Genomic DNA, 16,331 nt, shown 5'->3' on the forward strand with positions numbered 1-16,331 from the left:
AGGAGATATTTTATCAAGAAAAAGCATTAGAATTGGGATTGTTTTGAAGAAAAGTGTGCATTTCATTCAGTATTGCCATGGAACCAGTTTTTGGTTAGAAATTCAATAACATTATTTTAAAGTTCATTACCCCTTGTTGCTAAATAATTCATATAAAATATAATTTTCAAAGTAATCCATTAAAACAAAAAGAAAATGCTTTCTAATACTTTAAATATTATTCCTGCATGCATTTGACATCAATTATTTATGTTTAAAAAATCATTGGTTCATGCTAGTACTCCTATAAATATGATAAATATAAATTTGCACGTGAAACGGAGTCTGCTTCCTTGTGGCTATGGCGGAAGAGAGAGGAGAAGTGGATAGGGGGACACAGGGCTGTCGACTAGGGACTGGCCACCGAGACCTGGCAGATGAGGAAGTGTAGCGGAGACTTACTATCTCCTGGCCGGAAATTGATCACTTCCGGTCGGCGCACCATAGGAGGACGTAGTGGGACAGTGCCGAAACGTCCGATGAATATGGACCCACCTGATGAAGGAGATAGCAGCAGCATCACGGCTGTATCTGACAACTATATCCTCTGGATATCCAGTGACTGTTGGGAAAGACCAGCTGACAACTGTGAATAGTACAGTGACACCATGGAGAGACAGGTGGCAGCTAGGAAAGACTGGCATATGGGTAAACCGTCCCAGCAAGTCAGTTTACGTTCTTCGTAAGAAGAAACCCGAGCAAGCTACAGAAAGACAACACAAGAAATACCCCCAAGGTCGTACGAGAGTGGGGGAGGATGATCGACCTACAAGCCAACAGGTAACGAACACGCCCGATCAACCGACAACGAATCAGAACACGGACTGGGCAAGAACATGTAGTTGTGGGAAGGTGTGTAAGAATAAGGTGGGACTGAAGATTCATCGCACAAAGATGGGATGCGCACCAATCCTAAATCTGTTGCAACGCGCAAGGCAACTTGGTGAGACGGAGGAGGAGCTGGATCAGGATGAACACCACAGTGTCCAGAGCCTCCACGCATCAGAAGAGGGTGAGGTAACCATTGATAACGCAGAGAGGACTGAAGATCGAGCTGCGGTAGAATCTACAGAGCGGCGGAAGAAAGTGATGTGGCCCGCAAGTACAGAGAGAGCGAAGTGGAAGGCGTTTGAAGAGGAGCTGGAACTGGTGATGGAGAACGTTCTGAAAGGCAAAGTAGAGAGCAAGCTGCATGTCATGTCTGAGCTGATCTACACATTTGGAAAAGAGCGATTCGGAACAGCTAACGAGAAAGTCGGACAACCCAAGGTTGGCGGGAATAGAAGACTGCAGAAGATTTCCAACCTAAGGGGAGAACTCAGACGCTTGAAAAGCAGATACAGACAAGCAGAGGATGAGGAGAAACAAGGTCTGGCAGAACTGAGAGATGATGTACGGAAGGAGATCCAGTGTTTACGGAGAGCAGAGAATCTGCGCCGGAAGAGACACGAGAGAAGGCGAAAGAGAGCTCAGTTTACTAGCAATCCATTTCAGTTTGTGAAGCGTTTGCTCGGAGAAAAGAAGACAGGCGAACTTCAATGCACAAAAGAGGAGGCAAACAAGTACATCAAAGATATGTACAGTGACAGCGACCGTCACAAGGAACTGGGCGAGTGCGACAAGTTGCTCACACCAGATGATCATGAACATGACTTTGATTGCGCAGAACCTAGGTTGCAAGAAGTCAAGGACATTGTAAGGAAGGCCAGAGCGTCTTCAGCACCAGGACCCAATGGAGTACCGTACAGAGTATACAAGAACTGCCCCAAGATCTTGCTACGGTTGTGGAAGCTTATAAAGGTTGTTTGGAGGAAAGGAGAGCTTTGCAGAGAATGGCTGAAGGCAGAGGGATGTTTTATTCCTAAAGAAGAGGATTCGTCAACCCTTGGTCAATTCAGGACTATCTCTTTGCTGAACGTGGAAGGGAAGATACTCCTCGCTGTCCTTTCAAAAAGAATGACCTCTTATTTGCTTCAGAACAAGTACATAGATACAGCTGTGCAGAAAGGAGGAGTACCCGGTGTATCTGGGTGCATCGAGCATACCAGTGTCATCACCCAAATCATCAAGGAAGCACGCGAGAACAAAGGAGACATCGCAGTGATCTGGCTTGACCTAGCAAATGCATATGGTTCTGTTCCGCATCAGATGATACAAAAGACTCTACAATTGTATCATGTACCCGTTCGATTTCGGCAGATGTTGCGGCACTATTTCGACGGCTTCATCATGAGATTTTCAACAAGGGCAATAACCACTGACTGGCAGAGACTTGAAGTAGGCATCATTACCGGGTGCACAATTTCAGTGGTGCTGTTCGCAGCAGCCATGAATCTGATAGTGAAGTCAGCGGAGAAGCCATCAAGAGGACCCAAAATGACTTCGGGGTGTATCCAACCACCAACGAGGGCATTTATGGACGATATGACTATTACAGCAAAGTCGTACGTCGAGGGAAGGTGGATGCTGCAAGACATTGGCGAACTTATCGAGTGGGCCAGAATGAAGTTCAAACCCCAGAAATCAAGGAGCATGGTTTTGAGGAAAGGAAAGATTCAAGAGAGTGCAAGATATAGAATCAAAGATCAGCTTATCCCTACTGTTAAGGAGCAACCAGTGAAGTGCCTCGGGAAGTGGTTTCGAGACTCACTCAATGATAAACAGAGTATCAAAGACACGGTAGTGCAAATGGAGAACTGGTTGAAAGATGTAGACAAGTGTGGTCTTCCAGGAAAATTCAAGGCCTGGATTTACCAACATGGCATCCTACCACGCCTATTGTGGCCGCTGCTGGTGTACAGTGTACCGTCATCAACAGTGGAAGCAATGGAGAGGACAATAAATTCATTCCTCAGGAGGTGGATGGGGGTGCCAAAGAATTTCACCAGCCTCGGTTTGTACTGCACAGGCAGCAAGCTGCAGATACCTCTCAGATCACTGACGGAGGAATACAAGGTCACAAAGGCTCGGAAAGTCATTATGCTACGAGACAGTAGAGATGAGAAGGGTAGAGAAGCAGGAGTGCAGGTCAACACCGGGAAAAAGTGGAGGGCTGACAAGGCAGTTGAAGAGGCTGAGGCTCGTCTTCGGCACAGCGACATTGTCGGTAATGTGGCACACGGGCGACTAGGCTTCGGATTCGTCACCCGTTCGCAGTGGAGCAAAGCCAGTGCAAAAGACCGACGCACCCAAGTGCAGGAAGAGATTCGCCGAATGGAGGAAGAATCCAGGCTCACCAGAGCTGTTACCCTACGGAAACAGGGAAAATGGCTGAACTGGGAGGGAGTACCCCAGAGAAAGCTTACATGGAATGCGATCTGGACCATGGAAAGCGACAGACTTAGTTTCTTGCTCAAGTCTGTCTACGACGTGCTGCCAAGTCCAACAAACCTAGTGACTTGGGGTCTTGCCGAAAAGCCAGATTGCAAGCTCTGTGGAAGACCAGCGAATCTGGAGCATGTCCTGAGCTCATGCAGGACAGCCCTGTCTGATGGTCGATACAGATGGCGTCACGACAGGGTTCTTGCTTCAATCGCCGATCATCTAGATCAAGCACGAAAAGCGCAGAAGACGACCAACAAAGGCTCCTCATTCATTTCCTTTGTCAGAGCCGGAGAAGAAGGGGCAAAGGCCAAACGCGCATGTGGGATTCTTGGAACGGCAACAGATTGGAGAATGGAAGCAGACTTGAAGAAACAGCTCAAGTTTCCACAGGAGATCACCGTGACAAACCAGAGACCCGACATAGTACTGTGGTCAGCTGCATCAAAACAGGTTGTGATGGTGGAGCTCACAGTACCATGGGAGGAGCGGATTGAAGAGAGCTTCGAACGGAAGCGCGAAAAGTACCAGGCCCTCACAGATACCTGCACAGAGAAAGGCTGGAAGGCATGGTGTTTTCCAATGGAGGTGGGCTGCAGAGGTTTCCCAGCACAATCACTGTGGCGCACTTTCAGCAGACTGGGGGTTACAGGACAGGTCCGGAAACGGGCCATATCGGTTGTTGCACGTGAAACGGAGTCTGCTTCCTTATGGCTATGGCGGAAGAGAGAGGAGAAGTGGATAGGGGGACACAGGGCTGTCGACTAGGGACTGGCCACCGAGACCTGGCAGATGAGGAAGTGTAGCGGAGGCTTACTATCTCCTGGCCGGAAATTGATCACTTCCGGTCGGCACACCATAGGAGGACGTAGTGGGACAGTGCCGAAACGTCCGATGAATATGGACCCACCTGATGAAGGAGATAGTAGCAGCATCACGGCTGTATCTGACAACTGAGGTCGATTTACATCGGCCTCATATCGTTTAACGTTATTTTGCAACAGCATCGTTCCGACATGAATTCATGTCGGAAGCTTTAACGGCATCAAATTCATATAACAGCACAGAATAATCATGCTATAAATTATTAAACATAAAATATAAACATTATTTTACTAATTGCATTAGAAGAATGTTTATACAAACTTACAAGTAATGATAGTCCAGACCTTAAAACACTACCACTGTTCAAATTCCATATTGTTGCCATATAGCACTGTGTAAATTGAAAGTTGCATAATGTTACCTCATTGGTCGGTTATAAATACATTGTTTCTCTATTATATTGTATTCGATTTAGACGAAAATAATAATTTACATGGAATGTCATATTAGTTTTCCATTAAAACTTTGATCTTGCCGTGTGTGTTTATGGACGTTATTAATAATGTTATACTTATTTTTGTATTTCATTAAGAATTAGAACGTGTAGCCCTTTTTGTGAACTGTTTTTAGCAAAGGATTCGCGGCGTATAAAGTTAAGACACGGAAAATAGTTAAAGCGACACTTTCATTTAAAGGTTTAATGTGAACAATATTAAATAAAACCTTTTTTGGTATTAATATATTTTATAGACATGTTAAATTCGATACCTGAAAAGGTGTTTAGTCTTTAAAAAGATGTCGCTGATACATGTATTGTTAATTTCAATAACTGTTAATATTCTCAATGTTGTATAAGAAATTGAATAGTTTCAATGAGTTGTATTCCCGCCTAAAATCCGATATCGTAAAACGCGCAACGGTAAAGAATAAGGTCTGAATAAGTTTAAGTATTCAGATCCGAATATCAGCAGCTGTGCCAGCTGGGAAGCCCCGTTTTGGCTTTAACAACCGCAAGCGAAACAACATACTTTTTTAAATCTTGCACTTAGACTCCATGATCACAGAAATAACATTGAAATCCCCAAACCAAGAATATATTTGCATTTAGAGTAAGGAGTATACACAAGAGTTAAATTGGTTGATAGAACGAGAAAGGGTAAATTATCTAAAGGACTTAAGTATAGTGTATGTCCATTAATACAGTGTCGGAGGCTTTTTTCGCTTCTAATGAACTATTTGATTATCAGTATTATGTTTCGATGATTATTTTGTCTCACTCATAATGAGCTTCTCAACCTTTATTCATGATTTAAATTTTGTGCATGTACGTTTATGTATGTTTTGTTTACTTGTGAGTGTGTGCGTGTGAGCATAGGGCTGGTGCGTATTTCTGCATTTTTGTTTTCTTTTTGTTGATTTCTTATGAAAATATGTTGTTCTCGTGGGCCTCATATGGCGTTTTAGATCGAAATAAACACCTAGGCTACCATATATTCTTTAAAAAATGTTTTATTTAAGGGGCCTTTTCACAGATTTTGGCTGTTTTGAAGTTTGTTATTAAATGCTTTAAATTGATAAATATAAACATTGGATCAAAAAAGCTCCTGTAAACAATCAAGAATAAAAGTTAATAAAACTAAGGGAAAAAAAGTAGCCCGCATCAGGGCTCGAAACAGTGACCCCCGGAGTCCTGGAGTAAAAACCAAATAGACCGCTCGACCATCGTGCCAAGTATGTATAAGCGACCTATTTTAAACTTTATATAAGCAATCTTAGTAGTTTCACAAAATTAAACGACAAAAACAGAATTCTCCATATTATTCAATCGTGTTGCATTGCAACGCTTTATAATTTCAAGTTTTTAAAATCGCCAAAAGATGCGTATAATGGCTATATTAGACCATGGTAAATGTTCAGTATTACTGTTTCCTCACAAAAATCACAACTAAAACGAAAATTTGCGAATCTGAAACACTTTTTTTCAATTTTGTCAATTTACCAAAACGTGAAAAGATTCCGTGTTTGCTGTCAAACACATTTTTATTAAATAATACATTTCATAACGTTGCGCAACAATAAATGATGCATACAACTGGTAGTTTTAACACACACATATAGGTTTCATTTAATTAAAGAGTACAGAAAGCTAAAAAGTGATGTGGTTTGTTGTACAACAACAATTAGTTATGTGTAACCTATTCAAAAAATAATTTCGTTCAAGATAATTCCATGTAATTCTATAAACGACAACCAAACTTCGTGTGTTGTGTATGTTTATTTTTAAAATGTACAAAAGTGGTTTAAAAGCACAATTTTTACACATTTAAGAGGTAATCGCTCACATTTATGTCTAATTAATGATAATTTTATGCATTAGCAAAGCTTTAACGAGAAAAACTGAAGTTTAAGTTGAAATCAATTTGTTATAGGAAAACGACGTTAGGCGTTTAGACGTAATCGGTAGATTACGTCTAATTATTTGGACTAGTGTAATACATGATAGATCCAGTTCCTTTTTTATTTACCAATGTTTTGTATCATTTTACAGCCATCTACAACGCCATGCATACCTCGATATCCAGTCAAATCTAATTGGTCTCACCATTGTGTAAGTAAAATGTAGTTATTGCAACATTCATGTGATATGCTGTTATTTGGTTGTAATTATTTGAATAACTCAACTAAATCCATCATTCCTTAAACGTTCAGTACTGCCTTTTATTGTTTTGAATTCTTAATGCTCATAGTGATGGACAGTAAAATCTTATGTACATCTATGCAATACTTGTATAATGCTAATGGCCTAAGATTACATTTTTAATAGTTGTGTAACGCTGTTATTTTACGCATTATTTTGTCATGCATTTTGTAAGTTTTTTGTATTGTGTAATTTCAGTTTTACGGGTTTGATTGGTTATCTTGCTGTCAAATTAAATCCGGCTCAATGATTCGTTGTCTTCTGTTCAGTTAAAATCCGGCCGAATAATTAGGGCAGTAAAGTAACCTTGGACGTTTGACCCACTTGTTTATAATATTAGATCTAAAAATGAAGGCCTGGATATAACAATTATGCTGCAAGAAAGCATATTTTATATCATATACAATGCAAAAGCTTCCATAATTATGACCATTCATGTGTGTGTCGGTAAGTCAGGAATGTTGTTTATTTAATCGCAAATTCAATGTACATGGTAGATATTGTAAACAATGAACTAACCACGACGGGTTCAGCATCAGTACTAACACAATATGATGGCTAAGATATTGATCACGTACACCGCATCCGCTTCAACAGTGTTGCCACTTATCTGCGATAGAATGTTGTTTAACCTTTGTTAAAATCGGCGCGTATTTATCAGCTGACATTCAATAATGCAGTATCTTAAATATCTTTAAGGGAACGGAATATAATACATTAAATATGTATTGTTTCCGAACAAATCAATGCATAAGTGTTAGTTAACAGGACTATGGCAGGGAAAACTGGGTTTCCAAATTATACATTTTTATATAAATTCACTTTTATTAAACATAACTTATAAAGTTAAACAATGATCATTTGTCAGAAACAAGATGGTAATCAATCAGACAATACAAAAAGTTAGTATCACACACAAACATGCCTAAGCTGCAATTCAAACTAGAAATGGCGCGGCAGAGGCCTACGCGTATCCCCACGCCGAATGTTTGACCTAGGTGTGCCCCAGGGTTGGTAATGGGGCCATGCATAGCTGAGATTGACCGTATTTTCATAAGAGAAGTTCATCATCAATTAGAAGTGAATTGGTGTAGAAATGAAGAAGTTATAGTAAAAGGCAATTTTGGGTGGGTGTGGTCTATGTGGGCGGGGCCCCAGGGTTGGTAATGGGGCCATGCATAGTTGAGATTGACCGTATTGTCATAAGAGAAGTTCAATATCAATTTGAAGTGAATCGGTGTAGAAATGAAGAAATTATAGTAAAGGCAATTTTGGGTGGGTGTGGTCTATGTGGGCGGGGCCCCAGGGTTGGTTATGGGGCCATGCATAGTTGAGATTGACCCTAATGTCATAAGAAAAGTTCAGTATCAATTTAAAGTGAATCCGTGTAGAAATGAAAAAAATATAGTAAATGGAATTTTTTGGTGGGTGTGGCCTATGTGGGCGGGCGCCCCAGGGTTGGGATTGGGGCCATGCATAGTTGAGATTGACCCTAATGTCATAAGAGAAGTTCAGTATCAATTTGAAGTGAATCCGTGTAGAAATGAAAAAAATATAGTAAATGGAATTTTTTGGTGGGTGTGGCCTATGTGGGCGGGCGCCCCAGGGTTGGGATTGGGGCCATGCATAGTTGAGATTGACCCTAATGTCATAACAAAAGTTCAGTATCAATTTGAAGTGAATCGGTGTAGAAATAAAGAAGTAAATGTAAAATAACCTAAAAAAATGAGTGATAATTTCTGACGCGGCCCCACCCCAACCGCTATAACTTTTGACCCAGGGGTCAGATCAAAATTCCAAATAGTGCAGGGTCGCACATATGCTCATAGCTACCATGTGTGTAAGTTTCAAGGTTCTAGTGCTTTTAGTGTAGGAGGAGATAGTGGCCAGGACGGACAGACAGACGGACGGACGGCGGAGATAACCACAATATCCCCACCTTTTTTTCAAAAAGCGTGGGGATAAATATGACAGTTGACACTACTTTAACAAACTGCGCTATCATGCTTGGTTATTGACCATGTTAAACGTATGGAGATATTGAATGCCAGCACGATGTAAACATGTTAACGCAAAAAGGGTCAAACAAACAAGCCAAATATTATTATATGATTTCTACCTTAGAATGGAAAAAAACTGTGTGTATAGAGAGTTGTATAAGTTCATATACAATCGTACTTTCACCCAAAACAGGTTTTTTTTATGTCCCCCACTATAGTAGTGTTTTGTTTTTGCCCTGTCTGTTGGTCTGTTGGTTGGTTTGCGCCAACTTTAACATTTGCAATATCTTTTGCAATATTGAAGATAGGAACTTGATATTTGGCATGCATATGTATCTCATGGAGCTGCACATTTTGAGTGGTGAAAGGTCAAGGTCATCCTTCAAGGTCAAAGGTCAAATATATGGGTCAATATCGCTCATTTAATGTACACTTTTGCTGTATTTCAATATTCAAGATAGCAACTTCATATTTGGCATGCATGTGTATCTCATGGAGCTGCACAATTTGAGTGGTGAAAGGTCAAGGTCATCCTTCAATGTCAGATATCAAATATATGTGGCCAAAATCGCTCATTTTATGAGTACTTTTGCAATGTTGAAGATAGCAACGTGATATTTGGCATGCATGTGTATCTCATGGAGCTGCACATTTTAAGTGGTAAAAGGTCAAGGTCTAGGTCATCCTTCAAGAACAGAGGTCAAATATATGTGGCCCAAATCGCTAATTGTATGCATACTTTTGCAATATAGAAGATAGCAACTTGATATTTGGCATGCATGTGTATCTAATGGAGCTGCACAATTTTAGTGGTGAAAGGTCAAGGTCATCCTTCAAGGTCAAATATATGGGTCAAAATTGCTTATGTTATGTCACTTCTGCATAATTGAAGGTAGCAATTTTATATTTGAAATGCATGTGTATCTCATGGAGCTGCACATTTTGAGTGGTAAAGGGTCAAGGTCATCCTACAAGGTCAAACGTCATATAGGGGGACATTGTGTTTCACAAACACATCTTGTTTTCCAAAGAATTTGTCCCTTGGGTACACCTTAAAATGGCATAGCCCCTTGAAAGCAGAATACGGAATAAAATGTACAGTGTTTAAGTCTCGGCCAATCTCGTACACAAGCAGGAGTGAATCAATGTCTAAAAACTGGTCACCTCGCAAATCAGAAAATAAACCTAGCACATTTCCAGAATGGTTGAGGGTGTGCCTTCTGAAAAATCAAGAACATTCAATCAAATGAGTGGAGGCAAAATGATATAGTATTGATTATTTCAAACGAAATCATCAGAATTTTTTAAGCCCGTTTAACATATAAACTGCCACTTTCCGTCAGACGCAAGCAGGGGTCTAGCTAGGCTCAAAATTTTGGGAGAAGTCACTTCTCCCTTAAGTGAAATAGGGAGATTTGGCAACATTTTTGGGAGAAACGGTACATTTCCAACATAAATCTTAGTTTTACGTATATTTTGCGGCAAGGTGCATGAAAACAATGCTTTTTACATAGGTACTTACCAAGTACTAAACAGTTATGGAGCAAATTGGGGGTCAAAGGGTTAGATTTTTTGTAATAGTTCAATGTCCATACGCCAAATTTTCAACAGAAATACTGTCCGGAGCCAGCATTACACCTGTTTTCGAATTGCATTAATTCTACTTCCTGTATGCAGCTGTAGTTGCAATACCAATGTTTGGGTAACTCACAAACATCCAAAAAAAATCACCACAACTCAAGCCTGACATTCATTCTTATTTAGACACTCAAAAAGTGCTAACTTAAGAAATGTTCTCTTTATTTACAAATTTGACCGGGGCCAACTCGCATTGGTGGCTACCAGGGATCATATTTTCCCGCAACATCAATCGGTCCAGATATAAATGGGGAAAAGTATCCGAAAATGTGTATCCGAAATCATGACAAATTACGTTAAAATATATACTATTGATTTTGCAATTCATGAAGGTGGTATAATACATGTACAAGTAAAATTTCCTTAGGCATTTTTGTTAAACGTAACGTGTTTTCTCAACTGGTGTTATCATTTGGTATTTCATTGTTGTTTCGTATGCTGTTTTATCAGACTTTTTTCATCGTTGTCAATATTATTAATCCGTGTAAGTCTATACCGATGTTTTAAATTGTTGTCGACTCGATACTATCTTACAAACATGCACTGAACTAAACAAATGTCTGTGCGTAGGTTGGCTACTGACAACGACAAACCAAATAATTAAGAAATATTTTTTTGTCAAATAACCCACGTCCGATAGTTTAGATGCGTAGGGATTTAATCACGAGAGCGAAGTATTTGAAACCACGCATCTAATTTTCCGGTCGTGAGTTATTCAACAACAAAAAATAAAGTACACGAATTATTTCGATTCTAACACAGTTTTACTAAAGATTTATTCAATGTATATTATTTTTCTTATGTACTATTTTATATGAAGTTCCACCCATAAAAATAACTTTCGGCTGTTCTATCGATCAGATCTACAACTTCATTAATACCGGATTATTACGCTGGTGGAAAACGTATCGGCATGTTTTGTTTAGGTACAGCGCGTGCATTCAGACGCGTCTTTTCGGATGCGTCTTTAATCCGCTGTTCACAAGTTTTTGATTCTTGGTCTGACGTGCAATAAACCGGTCCTGACCGGTTTAGAGACTGCAGCGAATGGTTTTCACACCTAATCGAGATAAGAATGTCATTAGGGTGTGTTAGCATGTACACTGTGTAATCGATTTCATGACATGGGAATTTTAATAGCAAATAGAATCGGACCGACTGTTTGGGATTTTCAATCGGTCTTTCATGACCCCAATCGGTCTAGGACCGACAAAACCGAAAAAATATGATCCCTGGTGGCTACAAAGTGTTGTGTGCAGCCTTATGCACGCGCGAAATGAGATATGTTCCGTGATGTGATTTATTGCGAGCTTTGAAGTTAAATAAATATATTACTCTGAGTTAAATTGTTTCTTATTTGATTGGGGTATGTTCCTAATATTTAAACGTTTGGAGCATCGTACTAGTATCGCAAATCGCATGTTAATAATGATTAATTCTTGATACGTTCAGGTTACACAAGTTTGAAGAAGTGCTGGTTGCGTTTAGCAAGATGTGGACACTTTCAGTGGATATGGAAGCCGCGCCAAGATAATCAAGGATGCAGAACAAGGTTTGTGCTTTCAAAGAATCCTATATGTTATGTTAGCATGTTTTTGTAACATTATAACTTACACAATACTTATAGTAGCTTAAACGGTTGCGTTTCGTCATAGAAATTACTTCAAACGAGAAACATTACCATGGTCTAACATAGCCATTATATGCATCTTTTGACGATTTTAAAACCTTAAAATTATAAAGCGTTGCAACGCGAAACGACTGAATAATTTCGAGAGTTCTGTTGTTGTTGTTAAACTTTGTGAAAATACGAAGATTGCGTATATAAGGTTTACAATACACGACTATGTATGCTCGGATGAATAGCCGAGAGGGCTAAAGTGTTTTTACTTCAGGACCTCGGCAGAACTCCAGGGGTCACTGGTTCGAAACCTGCTCCAGGCAATGTTTTTTTTCCTTTTTATAATTTTATTCTTGAGTTTTTACTGGAGCTTTTACGATCCAATGTTTACATTTATCAATATAAAGTATTTAATGAATAACTTCAAAACATGCCAAAATCTGTGAAAAGGCCCCTTTAAACGATTGTAGCGAATGTTACCCACTGTCACCAAAAATACGATTTATAAAATTGAATTACTTGTCAGAGCGATTACAAGAATTTTATCAAAGCTTCCAATTGTGAACGACAAATGCACAATCCGAAATACGTTTTTGTTTTCGTTTGATGCTCCAACATATTCTATATAAACCTTCCACGTCCGAATAACTAAAACTGTTTTGTCACAGAAATTACGTCACAGAAATACGTCATAAATTGCGTAATCAATTGAATGAAAATAAAAGTACAAAAAGCTGGTTCTGTTATATATTTTAGAGAAAGAACAAAACCAAGATAAACAAAACAAAGTTAGTTATATATTATAGACGTTAATACGGGCCGTTATGCTCCCTGCTGGCCGATTATCACTCTCCGCCCCGGCTAAGCCGTGTATTATCCTCTAAATATTTCCCTTTTACGAATACACAAGCGAAACACTTGCATACTAAATAATTATGTATTTATTCTAAAACATAAGTAATTAATGCATTGTGATTTTCAACAATCTGATTTAAATATATGTTGGATATGATTATCCATAAAAGCCAAGTACAGGCATGTCACTTTGATCAAGTAGACCATGTAAATAACTGGTGTGTACTTTTATATAAATTGATATTAACTTGCAATTATATTATCATCCAAATTTCGAATCGTATAAACATAATTTCTAGTATATTATTTTTGCTAATCATGGTTCATGTTTTTTTTATTAGGAAAGCGATATTGGTGTCAGAAGAGCGTCGAACAAAAAGCGTTATCAAAACCTTCAATCAATCATGCAGGTATATTATTCGCATTTGTTTTTTAAACTAGTTGTTTGTATTGATAAATTATACTGAACATAAGGAATACAGAACACGTTCTCAGAGATACGGGCAAACTGAATGAGAGACACACAAATTGTTGACCACACAGAAATGTAAAAATAGACAGACAAGAAAGCCACGTATATACATGAAGCGCGCTCTGTGAAAACGGGGCTTAAGACATGTGCCTAAATTATCGTCCCACAATAGCCAGTCCGTACCGGCCTGTGTATTCCGCACAGACCTGTGAAGTCCGCACAGGGTAATCAAGGACGACACTTTCCGCTTTTTCGTGTTTTTCTCTTTTAAAAGAATACTCTTCAGAAAAAAATCCACTTTCGACGGAAAGTGTCGTCCCTGATCAGCCTATGATGACTGCATAGGCTAATCTGAAGTTAAGAATACAGACAGGCATCGTTGAAGAAGTAAGTCAGTCTTTCTTTGGACAGGCAGAGCGGGCGAACAGACAGACAGGCAAATATATAGATAGACAGCCTAGACACAATGAGTGACTGATATACTTTCTGACTGGCTAACTGAAACAACGACTGGCAGGCGTGCGAACCGACGGGTCGGTCTCCGACTCACAATCAGGCAGCCTGGGCATCCACATTTAATGACACATGTTCGGTTAAAAAAAAAACACATACATCCTTCATTTGGAAATATATTCTTTCATCAAACGGAGCAAATCACAATTTTAAATAAGACTGCAACCTATTGATTTTGAATCATATCTGATTTATATCTATCAGCGCGCGTATGGATTTATCAGTTCTCGTATACATGTTTGTCGATTTAATATACTTACATACTTAAAACTATTTTATATTAAGTATAATCAATACATTTGGTTTTGATGAATTTCATCTTCTGCATGTTTGATACAAACGATAAAATAAGATGTACTAGTAAAGAGTTATCAACAGAAACATGTAAGTAATTTATATAAAATTAAACAAATAATATACGCAATGTGTATAGAAAATATTGCAAAACTATGCTCAATATATACGTACAAATGATCAAAACTAATTGAAAGTAATATAATATATGCATATTTAGATTCCAGAGCATTTCACAGAATTGTCTATTCGGATGTTTGACACACTTGACGACAGTGGAGCTGGGAAGGAAACTTTATTGGAGCGGAGGAGAACTTACTTGCGGAGGGAGCAAATTGAGAAAATAACATATCAAATAAAAGGACTGAACCGTGAGTGTTTTCATTTCGGGAGCCAGTCAGAAGGGACCACAACTCCCGGTCTCCAGTCTGATATTGATTTCCTATACAGTAACCACACATTCAATATCATGACCATCTGGGAAGACTGGAAGGCTGGGCTGGATAACCTTCTGATGCTCCACGACAACACCACTCCACCTCAACAGTACTTGCTACAAGACATCCAAGACTACACACCGGAACCAGCGACCAGTCTGACCGATGACAGGTGCGTTAGGAAAGATTCTGGGCAAATACTGTTCAGCGCTGAAAGATGGAAACAGCACATCGAGTATGAGACTAGACATATGGGGGAGGCAACTAAAAATGGGCCTTCTGTGAGCGTGGTGCCTAACTGGGATATTGTACAAGCATGTCATATACGCAAACCTCTTCCTGAAATACAGCACTGGATAGACAGATGTAGAGGTAAACACTGGCCACCTGTTCAGCTTCTCGAGGCTGCACGGATAGCTCCGTGTTTCCTGGTACCAGCAGGACATCCAGACAGTGATTACAAGCGTGAAGAATGGCGACTGTCTCCAAACCTGATAGAGCGAATGTTGATATTTAGCTTTAATATGACTCAAATAAAATGTTACATTGTTTTAAAACTTATCAAAAAATCATTATTTGCTAACATTGTGGGGGATGCTATAACAAGCTTTCATTGTAAAACTATAATGTTTTTCACCATAGAACGAACACATCCTTCTCTTTGGTGCGAACACAACCTTATGTTTGTACTTTTGCTCTGTTTACACGTATTAAGGCGATGGCTGCGATTGGGAAGGCTTCCGCATTATATCATAGAAGGTGTGAACTTGTTCGATGGGAAACTCTCAAAGTTGCTGCAGAAACGCCTTTTAGTGTATATAGACTCGTTGATAAGGAATAACTTACAAGATGTTTTGTGTATTGGTATAGATAATATAAGTTGTCGGTTACAAGCGTGTAGTATGCGGCATACTGTACAGGCTGGATATCTCAGAGGTGTATTATTACATAACAGCATCAGATTACTGCTGAAGTTTGAGTACTTGGAAAGATTGAACCGTTTGTTAACATATATCCAACATGAACAGAGCAGTTCTCATTCAACCTTCGAGCATACATTAAAATATGTAATTCGCAATTGTTTTGAAAACTCAACGAATGCCATGTCAAAAACTGCTGCTCTTGAATTGATTAAACACTTTTATGCGTTACAAATTTCAGTTCAATCATCTTACTATTTGCGACTACAAAACGTTCTTGACAGCGAAAATATAAGGCGTGTCCAATATTCCTTAAATTCGGATGTAGCTTCTAGTCGCTTAAAGTTTGCTTCTATGCTATACTGCAGTGGACATCTTCAAGCGGCAGCTCGAGTGTTGGAGGATGTGGAGAAGAGGTATCACAGCAAGGTCAAGGCTGTGTGTGGATGTAGATCAATACAGGGAGACAGGGATCTAAAGGTGTTTGCTGATATGCTATTAGGCAACACTGACAACAGTGAATTGCCATTCGCATTCTGTGTAAAATTTTTAAGACAGGAATCGCACTGTACCCCTTTCATTTTATTGTTTGAAATGAATCGCAATATCACTGACGAGGAAGTGAAGCAGAGAACTTTCACTGAGAAACAATGGATGGACAGTGCTGATGTGGATGCTCGTCCGTTCCTACACTATAT

The 16,331-nt window shown here is 39.4% G+C and overlaps 2 protein-coding genes across 19 annotated transcripts in view; both read left to right on the forward strand.

Moving 5' to 3' along the window:
• LOC127850612 (uncharacterized) overlaps positions 1 to 16,331 on the forward strand; it is a 1,644,088-nt gene that overhangs the window by 1,544,323 nt on the left and 83,434 nt on the right. For 11 of the 18 annotated variants that reach the window (XM_052383763.1, XM_052383767.1, XM_052383765.1 and 8 more), the window contains 2 exons: positions 13,339 to 13,407; positions 14,497 to 15,204. The exons of 2 other annotated variants lie outside the window; for them this stretch is intronic. In XM_052383763.1, coding sequence (XP_052239723.1) covers positions 13,339 to 13,407; positions 14,497 to 15,204 — 777 coding nt within the window. Of the gene's footprint in view, positions 1 to 11,963; positions 12,074 to 13,338; positions 13,408 to 14,496; positions 15,205 to 16,331 lie in introns of those variants that run through there. 5 more of the 18 variants (XM_052383776.1, XM_052383775.1, XM_052383773.1 and 2 more) reach the window with 3 other exon arrangements.
• LOC127850624 (uncharacterized) overlaps positions 1 to 16,331 on the forward strand; it is a 346,937-nt gene that overhangs the window by 18,141 nt on the left and 312,465 nt on the right. The window lies entirely within an intron of this gene.

The sequence above is a fragment of the Dreissena polymorpha genome, chromosome 11, assembly GCF_020536995.1.
Source record: "Dreissena polymorpha isolate Duluth1 chromosome 11, UMN_Dpol_1.0, whole genome shotgun sequence".
NCBI classification, from domain to species: Eukaryota; Metazoa; Mollusca; class Bivalvia; order Myida; family Dreissenidae; genus Dreissena; species Dreissena polymorpha.